General features: G+C 40.7%; 1 protein-coding gene across 1 annotated transcript; it reads right to left on the bottom strand.

The window, feature by feature from the left end:
• Positions 1-9,035: 9,035 nt before the first annotated feature.
• Positions 9,036-13,083, bottom strand: LOC149800503 (uncharacterized). The gene is made up of 2 exons (XM_089958453.1): positions 12,391-13,083; positions 9,036-9,095 (listed from the first exon to the last, which is right to left on the bottom strand). Exons 1-2 carry the CDS (start codon positions 13,081-13,083, stop codon positions 9,036-9,038), a joined length of 753 nt encoding a protein of 250 aa, XP_089814579.1.
• Positions 13,084-14,004: the final 921 nt, after the last annotated feature.

Genomic DNA, 14,004 nt, shown 5'->3' with positions numbered 1-14,004 from the left:
TTCGTAGAATATTTCCTGTCTATGTAAAGATTTCGAACTTGGCTGTCCCACTTGCATAAATGTAAGTAAGACGAAAGTAACCTGTTTTATTTACAAAGGTCAAGTGAACAGACCTGCCGCCGACTTAAAAATTCAGTACCTGTATGTAAAATTGCATGTTTTCAGCTGGATATATCGTTCAAAGTTACTTTAGCAATTAACACGTTATATTTTTGTCGCCATTTCTTTAGATGAGCACTATGTGTGCATGGATAAGTAGTATTACATTAGATGAGTGTTTCCTACGAACGGATGAGTAGTATCAGATTAGATGAGTATTACGTATGCATATATGATATTATTACATTATATGAGTATTACGTATGCATGTATTGTGTCAAACGGGGGAAGTGATTGTTCCTCCGTATTTGGTTTTCGTTATCTAGGGGTTGACCGCCCTCGATGTTATTGCCCGGTTCGAGTAATTGTAAATATAAGTGGTGAAACTTATAGGTGAAATAGATAGAGATCTGAGCAGGTATATAGAAAAAACCAACACGAGCCCCCGTACATGTAAACAAACACTTTAATCAATTACATACAAACACTGTGAAAATTCATTACATCAGGAATGTACTCTGCTTTTAGAAATTTAAACTTTCACCGAAATACAAAGAAAATGCAAATAGATTTAAATATAGTAGTCGATCTGTTTACTGATAGATTTAGTTCATCATAGGATCGAGTGGACAATCGAAGTCAACGTCTTGTACGATTTCATAACCTGCTCGTCCTCAGTTTGGCATGCTCCCTCTGTAGCTGTTCAGACTCTTGGATCTCAGGATGATACCTTCTACCCTCCGTCTCAGGATATTCTCAGAATACGTCTTCAGAAATTAATACGTCGCAGGATTACGTCACAGGATAATACGTCTCATACGTCCCATACGTCTCAGGAGCTATTTTCTCCCTTTTAACTAAATATAAATAGAGACAACCTAAATTTCCCGTTATTTATGAAACAGTTAATTCTTCATTATTCTCCCTCGTTATCAGATTTCACTATCAGTGCTAAACAGACGCTAAGGCTGTCAATCGACTCCACATGTCCTATAATAACCCTAGTTAGTCAAATGGCTAATTCGTTACGCCTTGACCTCACATTAACACATACGCGAGGCCTGGGTTCTGAGCCAGCCTCAATTTACACCGCGAATAAATAGGATACATCACATCAATCAATTGCTAGATCATTTCCGTCAATACACACTTATTCTTAATCATACATGAAATCTTCTAAATTCGGCAAATTCACACGGATTCTTGTAATCATATTAACTAAAGTAATGTATTAAATTCTTAGAACATAATTCTTATGTAAACAAGACGACAAATTCAAACAATTCGTCAAACTTATCTAAAGAAGATTAATGTACAACTTCCTATGCATAAACTCAACACAGTATACTTCATAAAGCAAATTATTACACGAATGTAGAAAAAAGATTCATGCAGATACAAGTAAATAACTTCAGCAAAGCATTATATATGGCATCAACAAATTACATGGAATTGTCGCACTACCTTTGCTTTCAACGCTCCTCCCTCTAATCGGTAAATTAGTTCGTCGGTTCCTTTCGACAATAGTCCCATTTTTGGACAACAGTTGTTTTACGGAAAGTTCTTGCAAATTTCCAGAGTCCTACTTTTTGGGAAAAGCTTAGACTGATTAAAATTCGATGCGGGCGATATTAAAACCTATGAAATTTTGTGTTGGAAAAACGCCCTCTCATTTAACGTAACCAATCAGAATCAAATATCTCTGCCGCCTTTCTCCAGAGGCGCCAAAGTCAGGGTCAGCTTGACCCTGGTAGTTTGAGTAACAGAGTTTCTGCGTTCTCTCAATTGTGACAACTTGACCATGAAAATGAAGTTTTCATTGTCCTTAATAATCCGCCTGGCTGCTGTATAAACAAATGTTTAATTAGGAACAGAATTCTCCCCCTAAAGGACATTACCGTACACGGTAGTATGGCGATATGATACGCGCTTGTCTCCATAAATCTAATTAATGGTTCTCTGGTCTCAACTAATGTATTCTTGTTAGATCGACATAAAATTTGCCACTTCACATATTGTATTATTACATTAGATGAGTATTACGTATGCATGTATGGTAGTATTACATTAGATGAGCATAACGTATGCAGGGAGGAGTAGCATTACATTAGATAAGAATTACATATGCACGGATGAGTAGTATTACATCAGATAAGCATTGCGCATGCGCGGATAAGTAGTATTACACTAAGTGAATATTACGTATGCACAGATAAGTAGTATTACATTAACTGGACATTGCGTATGCACACGTGAGTAGTATTACATTAGAGGAACATTGTATGCATGGATGAGTAGTATTACATTACAGGAACGCTGTATGCATGGATGAGTATTATTACATTAGATGAGTATTACGTATGCATGGATGAGTAGTATTACATTAGATGAGTATTACGTATGCATGGATGAGTATTATTACATTAGATGAGTATTACGTATGCATGGATGAGTAGTATTACATTACAGGAACGCTGTATGCATGGATGAGTAGTATTACATTAGATGAGTATTACGTATGCATGGATGAGTAGTATTACATTAGATGAGTATTACGTATGCATGGATGAGTATTACGCAACTCTTGCTATATCATCGGGAAGAAAGAATTAAATATAAAAAACAACATGAGTGTATTATTTTGCAGAGAGCGCTGTAGCAATCCCTTTTGTAATTACTATTACAATTTGCAACTTCGATGTAAAAGGGGGTTATTTTACAACAGTCAGTGCAATTTTTCTATATCCAGAAAGAAAAGATTGCAAATAGGGTCTGCACCAGTTGCCCAGTGAACCGATTGTCGCACCATAGTTACCTAATGGTTAGTGTTTTTTCTTCTTCTGGAAACTGAGAAAACAAACGTAAAAATGTAAGGAATCACTTTTTTGCAATCGGCGAAAATACTGCACAGAATCCAAAATATGTGAACATCGTGCGGCAATGAGTACCATGCTATAACTGGCGGAGACCAGCCACATTCTGCGTATTTCATTTCGAGTTCGGTATAAATTTTGAAACATTCATAATTCCGCTAATAATCGTAACTACAATAGTTATGTATTTGACTGTAGTTTTATAAGGCTGAAATTCAATATTACTTTGCATGAAGTCAGACAGACTTGCATGAAAAATTGGCCTGTTGCCGAACGTATCGCTTCTCTCTCTCTGTGTATATATATATATATATATATATATATATATATATATATATATATATATATATATATATATATATATATATATACATATATATATATATATATATATATATATATATATATATATATATATATATATATATATATATATATATATATATATATATATATATATATATATATATATATATATATATATATATATATATTTGTGGATGCATGTTTTTTGTATCTTTTATCATGTTGATAATGACAATAAATGTTTATAAAAACAGCTGCGTTGTTTAGGTTACTGTTGAGTAGTAGAGATATCCAAATATCATGCTAGGCGAATTACTTCGAAAGTTATTGAGCACGTGTTTCTGGCCAAAAACAATAAATATATCAACGTCATACATAATCTTAAAATTTAAACATATTGTGCGAATCCATTATGCTTCTTTTAAAAAACCTTCGATTTCTGAACTAACAATATCAATTGCCTTAAATGGAAAAATCTTGCAAATCATGGAAGTCGTCATTACAGTGTGTGGAGGCATGAGATTAAAAAGATTGATCGATAAAGTTATTTATGTTAAATATGTTTGATTTTACTTACTTCCCTGCCCGGACTCTTTCGGTTTTGTTTTGTTCTGATTTCGTTTTCAAAATTTAGTTACGTGTTTTTCTATTTTTAGTAAAAGCGGTCATATGAGACACTGGCATGACACATATTATACCAAAAACGTTTTCTGACAACTTTGGTTAAATTCTTTTAAGAGGTTGAAAAGTCTTTAAAAACGTTTTCTGGTTTTTGTGACGGATGACTTTGTGTCAGATTTGGTTAAAATCGGTCGAATGGTTTTCTGCGAAGTTTAAAATAACAATGTTGAAAGACGCAAAATGACGGACTGACGGACGGACGGACTAACGGACGGACACGCAAGAGGAAGGGTGGACCATACCATGATCATGCAAGTTATAAAAAGAAACAACAGATAGTGAATTTAAAACAAACTGACTTATTTGTATCTTGTCGTACAGTATATAGAGTTATACTACTGTCCGTCTTTAGTTACACGTGACTTACGTTTAGAGTTCAGGTCACTATGTTGGGTATTGCTATTCGATAATCACATCCGACTTGAGTTTAGAGTTCAGGTCACTATGTTGAGCATGACCATCCGTTATACACACCCGAGTTAAGTTTAGAGTTCAGGTCACTATGTTGGGCACTGCCATCCGTTAGACACACCCGAGTTAAGTTGAGAGTTCAGATCACCGTGTTGGGCACTGCCGTACGTTAGGCGCACCTAAGTAAAGTTTAGAGTTCAAGTCACTGTTTTCCCCACTACAGAATGATGCAACTTTGTATATGTCTGCATCTAGGTGGATACACCACTATGCTAACAAAATAGGGCCACTGTTTTGGACCAACCATTAAATGTGCGGTCTTATCTAACAATTTTTTTCTCTCTGGTACCAAATGATAATTTAATAAAATATTTGAAACAAAAATGATGAATGCAAAAAGTCGTTTCTAGAAAATAGAGCAAAATAGAGTTTTCACCCTTTATGGCGGCCAGACAATTTTTCGGTTGCATCCCAGACCCCTCCCTCCTCCCTCGTTAATTTCTGTAAATATTATTATAAGACAGATCAAGCGCTCCGGTGGCCTAGTGGTTAGAGCGTCCGCCTCGGATGCGGGAGGTCGTGGATTTGAACCCCAGCTGAGTCAAACCAAAGACTTATAAAAAATGGTACTGACAGCTGCCTTGCAAGGCGCTCAGCATTAATAGGTTAGTGTTAGGACTGGTCGGCTTGGTGTCAAGGTAATGTGACTGGGTGGGACATGACGCTACATCTTTGCGGCATGATGCTTCCGTGTTAGACATCATTATAAATTGCCACACTACAGACATCGTAGCGATATGACTGAATTTGTTTTAAAGCTACGTTAAATCTCTCTCTCTCTCTCTCTCACACACACACACACACACACACACACACACACACACACACTAGATCGATGTGGAACCATGGTTAGTTTATGAGCTGGACGTATCATTACTTTACAATCAATTTGGGACTATGGGCAGTTAATATCGTACTACTAGCATCAATTTTGGGACTACGGGCACTTCATGTCGTACTACTAGAAACAATTTGGGACTACGGGCAATAAATGTCGTACTACTAGCATCAATTTGGGACTACGGGCAGCTAATGTTATACTAGAATCAATTTGGGACTACTATTACAATCCGTTTGGGATTACAGGCAGTTAATGTCGTACTACTAGCATCAATTTGAGACTACGGGCAGTTAATGTCGTACTACTAGCATCAGTTTGGGACTACGGGCAATAAATGTCGTACTACTGGCATCAGTTTGGGACTACGGGCAGTTAATGTTCTACTAGCATCAGTTTGGGACTACGGGCAGTTAATGTTCTACTACTGTCATCAGTTTGGGACTAGGGGCAAGTAATGTCATACTACTAGCATCAATTTGGGACTACGAGCAGTTAATGTACTACTGTCATCAATCTGGGACTAGGGGCAGTTAATGTATGACTATCATCGATTTGGGACCACAGGCAGTTAATGTCGTACTACTGTCGTCAGTTTGGGACAATGGGTAGTTAATGTCATACTACTAGCATCAATTAGGGACTGCGAGCAGTTAATGCTGTACTAGTAGCATCAGTTTGGGACTGCGGACAGTTAATGTTGTACTACTAGAATCAATTTGGGACTACGGGCAGTTAATGTTGTACTACTAGCATCACTTTGGGACTGCGGGCAGGTAATGGTTTACTACTAGAATCAATCTGGGACTGCAGGGAAGTTAATGTTGTACTACTAGCATCAGTTTGGGACTGCGGGCAGTTAATGGTTTACTACTAAAATCAGTTTGGTACTGCAGGCAGTTAATGTTGTACTAGTAGCATCAGTTTGGGACTGCGGGCAGTTAATGTTTTACTACTAGAATCAATTAGGGAATGCGGGCAGTTAGTGTTATACTAACAGCATCGGTTTCGGACTGCGATCAGTTAATGTTGTACTACTAGAATCAATTTGGGACTGCGGGAAGTTAATGTTGTACTACCAGCATCAATCTGAGACTGCGGACAGTTAATGTTGTACTACTAGCATCAGTTTGGGACTGCGGGCAGTAAATGTTTTACTACTAGAATCAATTTGGGACTGCAGTCAGTTAATGTTGTACTAGTAGCATCAGTTTGGGACTACGGGCAGTTAATGTTGTACTAGTAGCATCAGTTTGGGACTACGGGCAGTTAATGTTGTACTACTAGAATCAATTTGTGACTACGGACTGTTAATGTCGTACTACTGTCATCAATTTAGGACTACGGGCAATTCATGTCGTACTACTAGCATCAGATTGGGACTACGGGCATTTAATGTACTACTGACATCGATTTGGGACTACGGGTTGTTAAGTTCGTACTACTGTCATCAATTTTCGGCTACGGGTTGTTAATGTCAAACTACTGTCATCAGTTTGGTACTGCAGGCAGTTAATGTCAAACTACTATCATCGGTTTGGGACTACGGCCAGTTAATGTCGTGCTACTAGAATCAGTTTAGGACTACGGGTTGCTAATGTAAAACTAGTATCATCAGTTTGGAACTGCGGACAGTTAATGTCAAACTACTATCATCAGTTTGGAACTATGGGCAGTTAATGTCAAACTACTATCTTCGATTTGGGACTACGGGATGTTAATGTCAAACTAATATCATCAGTTTGGGAATATGCGTAGTTAATGTCAAAATACTATAATCTATCCGGGACTAAATATAGTTCACGAATTGGACACGTGCCATTATCATCAATTTGAGATTATTCGCAGTTCAGGAGTTGCACGTATCGTTTCAGAAGCATGCAATAAGTACGACTGAGGTGCGCAGTAAACCCGTATACATTTCACTCGGCTCGTAAGTCTGTTCACATTAATTGTATCAGTGTACATGCATACCACCCAGTCAATCAATATTAATGAAATATTATTTGATTTTTCAGGGTAGGGGTAGGGATGGGGTGGGGTAGAGGTGTGATTGTGTGGTGCTTGGGTTGGGGCTGGGATTTTCATCCGAACTCGGGTATTTATATTTTTTTCCACAAGAGATTTTTTCTAACTCTTATTATCATATAACCGATTTGTTCTTTTTTCTACAAATCGGAACAAGAATATTTTTCAAACTATTTGAGGGTCGGATTTTTTCTGCAAAAATCCCCAGCCCATTCCGGCTAGAGAAATTAATCGGTCATTATTTAGGTCACATTGGCCTATGTTTGATTTATAAATGACAGTGTGTTCAATTTTGGGTCAGTTCCTCCGCTATTGCCGGTTGCAGTCATGCATATTTTGTTTTTGAATGCACCTTCGTGAAAACATCAACCCACGACAAATATGATTTTGTGGCAGGGCATTTGTGTTGCGTCAATATTTCTTGTTTGTATTGAAAACATGATTTTGTAGATCCAACATATAGTAAACTTTTATAGAGATATCGTCAAAGATGTTGATAATTATATTATCTGCATGCCACTCTTGGCATTAAAGGTCTGTTGATACTCTTGAGAGTACATGAGTGCTGATACTCTTGACTTTAAAGGAGTGTTGATACTCTTGAGAGTACATAAGTGCTGATACTCTTGACATTAAAGGAGTGTTGAGACTCTTGAGAGTACATAAGTGCTGATACTCTTGACATTAAAGGAGTGTTGAGACTCTTGAAAGTACAGGAGTGCTGATACTCTTGACATTAAAGGACTGTTGAGACTTTTGAGAGTACAGGAGTGCTGATACTCTTGACATTAAAGGACTGTTGAGACTCTTGAGAGTACAGGAGTGCTGATATGCTTGACAATAACGAAGAGTCGATCCTCTTGACAAACATACATTTCACAAAACAAAACAAATAAAGAAATAAGTAAATAAATAAAAATATAATTAACATAAGCCTCAACTAGTGAATTTCAAAATCAAATGTTAGGAAATGCTAAATTAAGATAATAAACAAGATTATTTTGTGAGGAGTTGAAGTGCGTCATACAGTGCAGCATACTTTTAAGATTCTAAAATCTAATTTTAAAGCGAATTCTTTGAAACTTTATTTTTAATCTAAGTCTGATGTTCAGGAAGTATGCTCAACATGTCTGAGTCTGATGTTCAGGAAGTATGCACAACATGTCTGAGTCTGATGTTCAGGAAGTATGCACAACATGTCTGAGTCTGATGTTTAGGAAGTATGCACAACATGTCTGTGTCTGATGTTCAGGAAGTATGCACAACATGTCTGAGTCTGATGTTCAATAAGTATACACAAAAGTATTCTAGCCGTCATGTTCAAAATGCACAAATTGTAAATACCAGATGTCAGACAATGATTTCATACAAATTTTCACCTAGAGTATATACTCACATGGGAATGTTACACCTCTTTAAAAGTGTATATCAAGTTAAAGGTAAGGACAGTAACCCATTGGGCATTCCCACAATAACCAACTGATAGTATCCCAATCGGAATCATCACAATAGCCAACTGACAGTATCCCAATGGGAATCCCCACAATAGCCAACTGACAGGATCCCAATGTGAATCATCGCAATAACCAAATGACAGTATCCCAATGGAAATCACCACAATAACCAACTGACAGTATCCAGATGGGAATCACCACAATAACCAGCTGACAGTATCCAGATGGGAATCCCCACAATAGCCAAGTGATAGTATCCCGATGGGAAACACTGTAATAACCAGTTTACAGGATCCCAGCTGGAATCACCACAATAACCAGTTTACAGGATCCCAATGGTGATTCCTATAATACAGTAACCAAATTATATGATCCCAGTCGTAATCCCCACAATAACCAACTGACAGGATCCCAGTGGTAATCCCCCACAATAACCATGTACCGGTATCCAAAATGTAATCCCCACGATAACCAGCTGACAGTATCCTAAATGTAATCCCCACGATAAGCAGCTGACAGTATCCCAGTGGTAATTACATAGAATAACCAGTTTACAGTATCCCAATGGTAATCTCCAGAATAATCAGTTTACAGTTTTTCAGAAAGGCAACAAACACACGTCTTTTTCAAGAATGACGCGAGTGACATTGCACTGTATAACCCTGACTATGGTTAACTCTGAACTGTATAACCATAACTTGCTTTCAGAAAATATGTAACAATATTCGACCCGTTTTCTCTCATATTTTCTTTCAGTTTAGACTGTGGGTAGAACAAGTCGCGTTTTGGTGCTGTTTTTTTTCCTCCGCCCTTAGATTTGTGAAAAATTGGCAGCATTGTTTGTAGCGTGTGCTTCGAAACACAGGACATCTCTTAAATTTGGAATATGTTAAACAAATGTTAAACAGTCATTCGACAATAAATATTACACTACCTTTGTTATGAAATTGATGAATGAATGAAAACAATGAACATTTTCACATAGAATATATGGTTGTCTTCATTATCTTTGTCCTGTAATACCGCGAAAAATAACAGAACCAAAAATGAAGTCCTACGTTTGTATTTTGTTGGGTTTTTTTACCATTCTTTATTTCTGTAATGTTAAGTCTGTCCGCACATTTCTGAAAACACAGCAGACTAAAGTGCCGCCCGTTCTGTTCTCACCCAATGCAGCAAGCTATCAGGTCTGTGCTACTTGTGTGCGTGTGCGTGCGTGCGTCTGTGTGTTATAAAAATTATGTTTTACAATCTATTAGCCCCAAACGTGACTTTCAAGATGCATGAGGTGTTTACGACGCACCGCTGTCTTTGGGTTCCTATATGTTTGGCTTTCACTTGCCCTTGTGAAATATACCAAGTCATTGTGACAACAAGAGGTAGAGAGGGTATATATGGAAAGAATGAACTTGATTAAATCATTTCTAAGTCAGCAATCGAGATGAAACAATCGCACGATTTCAGTGAGAGAGAAGAAGAACGTAACAGGCAGCGACGTGACTTATCGCCTCACACACGAAAAGAAGTGTTCGCTTAAATCGAAGACATGAGCGAACCTGAACCAACACCTCCCACGTCTGCGACCGGACAGAGACAGTCTATTCCAAACCAAAGTCCACCAGTATCAACCGAAAAATACTTGAGAGACGGAAACACGCTCCTCTAGAAAATTTAGAACTAAGGCTTACACTTACACTGTGAAGCTTAAATATTTCAAGTCCGACGTACCACTGAAAAAAGTAGAAGAGTTCATCACCGATGTATGTGATTCTTTGTTAACCACACTTAAAAAGACAATGTGAACCCAAAGAAGACAATCGCTTGAGACTTTCCATTCATCACGACAGTTAGAAGTCAACCGTTTGGATCGAATTTAGCAGTCCTGCAGAATTGACACCTTCCAAAGTCATCGACAGGATTCAACACGTGCAACAATCCAACGACAAGTTTCACAAATCAATCAATCAATCAATCCTCTCTGCGCCTTCTGGTGCTTGAGGCGACAGGAAGGGAGCACCATTTTGGTCTGTCGGCTGCTGTTATGGGGGCGGTCTGCAGGGTGAGGCATCTGGTCTTGAGTTCTCTCTCCACCGTTCGGCGCCAGGTCTCTTTGGGTCTGCCACGGTTCCTTTTGCCCTGTGGAGTCCATCTCAGTGCCACCCTTGGTAGTGAGTCAGGGGGCATTCTGCAGACGCGGCCGAGCCATCTCCATCGACGAGTTGCAATGGTCTCAGCGATGCTGCTTGCGCCCTCTCTGTGCCGGAGTTCCTCGTGCAAGATCATGTTTGGCCAGAAGATCCTCATGATCCGTCGCATTCACTTGGTCTGGAAGACTTTGAGCTTGCGTTCTATGTCAGCAGTGGTCTTCCAACACTCTGACCCGTACAAAAGGACGCTCAGCACGTTGCTCTTGAAGATACGGATCTTCGTGTGGGCGCTGAGGTTTGTTGTCCTCCAGATGGGCTTCAGCATTGCGAAGGCCTGGTTGGCCTTGCTGATTCTTGTGGTGACTTCCCTTGTGCAATCTCCATCCGTGGCGACCTTGCTGCCCAGGTACGTGAATTCGTCTACTTCTTGCAGAGGTTGGTCGTTGATGGTGATTGGGTCGCCCACTCTAGTGTTCTTCCTCAAGACTTGTGTTTTCCCTATGTTGACTCGAACACCTATGGTGCTTGCTGTCTGTACCAACTGTTGTGTCTTCTGTTGGATATCCTGGTGTCTGCTTGCCAGCAACCCAAATTTCGTCGGCATAATCCAGGTCATCCAGCATTGAGGTCAGCGTCCACTGTATTCCTTGCCTCCTGCCCTCTGTGGTGCGGCGCATGATCCAGTCAATGGCCAGTGAGAAGAGGATCGGCGAGAGAATGCATCCTTTCTTCACTCCGGTTTCCACCTTGAATGGCTCAGTGAGTAGGTTGTTGTGGATGACTCTGCACTCAAAATTCTCGTACAGGGGTCTGAAGACGTTGACATGTTTCTGGGGGATGCCATAGTGTCGTAGGATCTTCGACAGAGTGGCTCGGTGCAGGCTGTCGAAGGCCTTCTCAAAGTCCACAAAGACCACATAAAGGGATCCATTCCACTCATGGGACTGCTCAAGGATCTGTCTCAGAACGAAGATGTGGTCGATGCAGGATTTGCCCTTCCTAAAGCCAGCCTGTTCCTGGCGTAGGATGCCGTCCACAGCTGTTGTGATGCGTTGTAGAATGATGCGACTGAAAATCTTACTGGAGATGGATAGTAAGGTGATTCCTCGCCAGTTGTTGCAGTTCCCCAGATCTCATTTCTTGGGAAGTTTGACGATGATTCCTGTTTTCCAGTCATTCGGTGCTTCTTCACTATCCCAGATGTTTTGGAGACACTGGAAAGGAAGCTGCGGTGTCTTTGTGTCTTCTGCCGTCAACATCTCGGGACATACTCCATCATCGCCAGGTGCCTTCCCATTTTTCAGCTTGTGGATGGCCTGCTTGTCATCCTCAACAGTGATGTCATCGCAGTTGATGTCAAGGTCCTCCTCTGCTTCAGGAATGTTAGCGAGTACTGGTGGGTCTGGGCGATTCAGTATGGACTCAAAGTGTTGCTTCCATCTCTTCAGCTTCTCCTCCTCCACTGTGACATGAGTTCCATCTTCATCTCTCACTGGAAGGTCGTGGTGCTGGTCGTAGTCGCCCTTCAGCTTCTTGGTATTCTGGTCCACCGTCTTCATGTCTTTCTGCTCTGCTGCTGCCTCTGCCTCCTTTGCCAGTCTCTCTGTGTATTCTCTCCTGTCTCTCCTTGCTGATTTCTTCACCTCCTTGTCTTTTCCTCTATACTCCTTCGAAATTCTCTCTTTCAGACTTGGTGACTTGCAGTCCAAAAGTCTCTTCTTAATCTGTCTTCTCTCGTCTATGCGAGTCCACGCCTCTCCTGATATCCACTCCGTCTTCTTACTATTCCTATAACCTAAAGCTAATTCTCCTGCTTCCTTCATTGCTCTGTTGAAATTGTCGATGGTCAGCGCTGTCTCATCTTCTAGAACACCAAACCTATTCCTTAGGGCCAGCCTAAACTCTTCCTTCACTTTTGGATCTTTCAGCTTGGCCAAATCGAAGCGTTGATTCCTGGAGAACTCTATCCTAACTTTCCTAAGCTTCAAAGTCACCTTGGCCACCAGAAGACTATGGTCGCTGGCGACATCAGCGTGCTTCATTACTCGCACGTCCTGCAGGGAGGGTTTCCATCGGCCGTTGATGATGATGTGGTCGATCTGGTTCTGACTTCTGCCGCCTTGTGACGTCCATGTGAGCTTGTGATGTCCTTGCGCTCGAACAGGGTCCCTCCTATGACCAATCATTCTTTTCACAAAATTTGACCAGTCTTTCCCCGTTGTCGGTCATCACACCTACTCCATGGCGCCCCATGGTCCTCTCTCTGTCTTTATTGTCGCAGCCGACCCTAGAGTTGAAGTCGCCAAGTAGCAACAGCACGTCATGTCGAGGGACGTCCTCTAAAACGGCTTGAAGAGCGTCGTAGAAGGTGTCTTTGTCCTATTCTTCCGCGTCGTCTATTGGTGAATAGGCCACAACAACAGACAGCTTGGCGTACTTGGAGTTCATCCTGATGTACAGCAGGCGCTCGTTCATTGGCTTCCACTGTAGAACGGTATTGGTCTTGTTCTTGCTGATAATGATGGCGACCCCCTCCCGCAGGTCATTGTCCTTCCTTCCGGACCAGATGATGACTTCTCCGGAGTTCAACTTCTGCTTGCCGGCACCAGTCCATCGTGCTTCTGTTACACCCATGAGGGTCAAGTTGTAGTGATTCAACTCGCTCACTGCTTGTGCCAGTTTCCAGTCTGTTTGAGCGTTCGCACGTTCCAGCATCCAACTCTGATCCATGCTTTTGGCGTCAGGAGTTCCGCTATCGGGATGGGGACGTCCTTGCGGTTTTGTTCTCATCCGTCATAGAGCCAGTTGCCTGGTCTGCTTCACTCCTAGCACCGGTTGTTGTTTGTTCCCTTGTTGTCGTTTCCATAGCAAGAGTTGTTTTAACGGGTTGCTAGCCCCACGCCCAACCCTCCTCCTTTTTCAGTTGGGCTTGGGACCGTCCTTGGCGGAGTTCAAGTTTCACAACACCGATGGAAAAGCCACAATGTTCCTGACTCACGTGTCTCTTTCACAAGGGACAGGATACAAAAAGGTGTTTTTGGTGGACGACCTTTGCAGCACCAAAAAAAGCCTCGTCCAAATTAACAACCCTCAAGACCAGATGTGTT

The sequence above is a fragment of the Sinohyriopsis cumingii genome, chromosome 5 (assembly GCF_028554795.1).
Source record: "Sinohyriopsis cumingii isolate HCF-2022 chromosome 5, ASM2855479v2, whole genome shotgun sequence".
Classification (NCBI taxonomy): domain Eukaryota; kingdom Metazoa; phylum Mollusca; class Bivalvia; order Unionida; family Unionidae; genus Sinohyriopsis; species Sinohyriopsis cumingii.
Note: the sequence above shows the minus strand (reverse complement) of the source record. Positions and strands in the feature narration are given on the sequence as shown.

Bases quoted from the DNA above. Each gene is read 5' to 3' on its own strand.
- LOC149800503 (XM_089958453.1), bottom strand. From the start codon at position 13,083: ATGATTGGTCATAGGAGGGACCCTGTTCGAGCGCAAGGACATCACAAG. The intron at 9,096-12,390 runs GTGAGAGATGAA...ACTGTATTATAG, and splicing joins ACCAGCACCACGACCTTCCA to GAATCACCATTGGGATCCTG.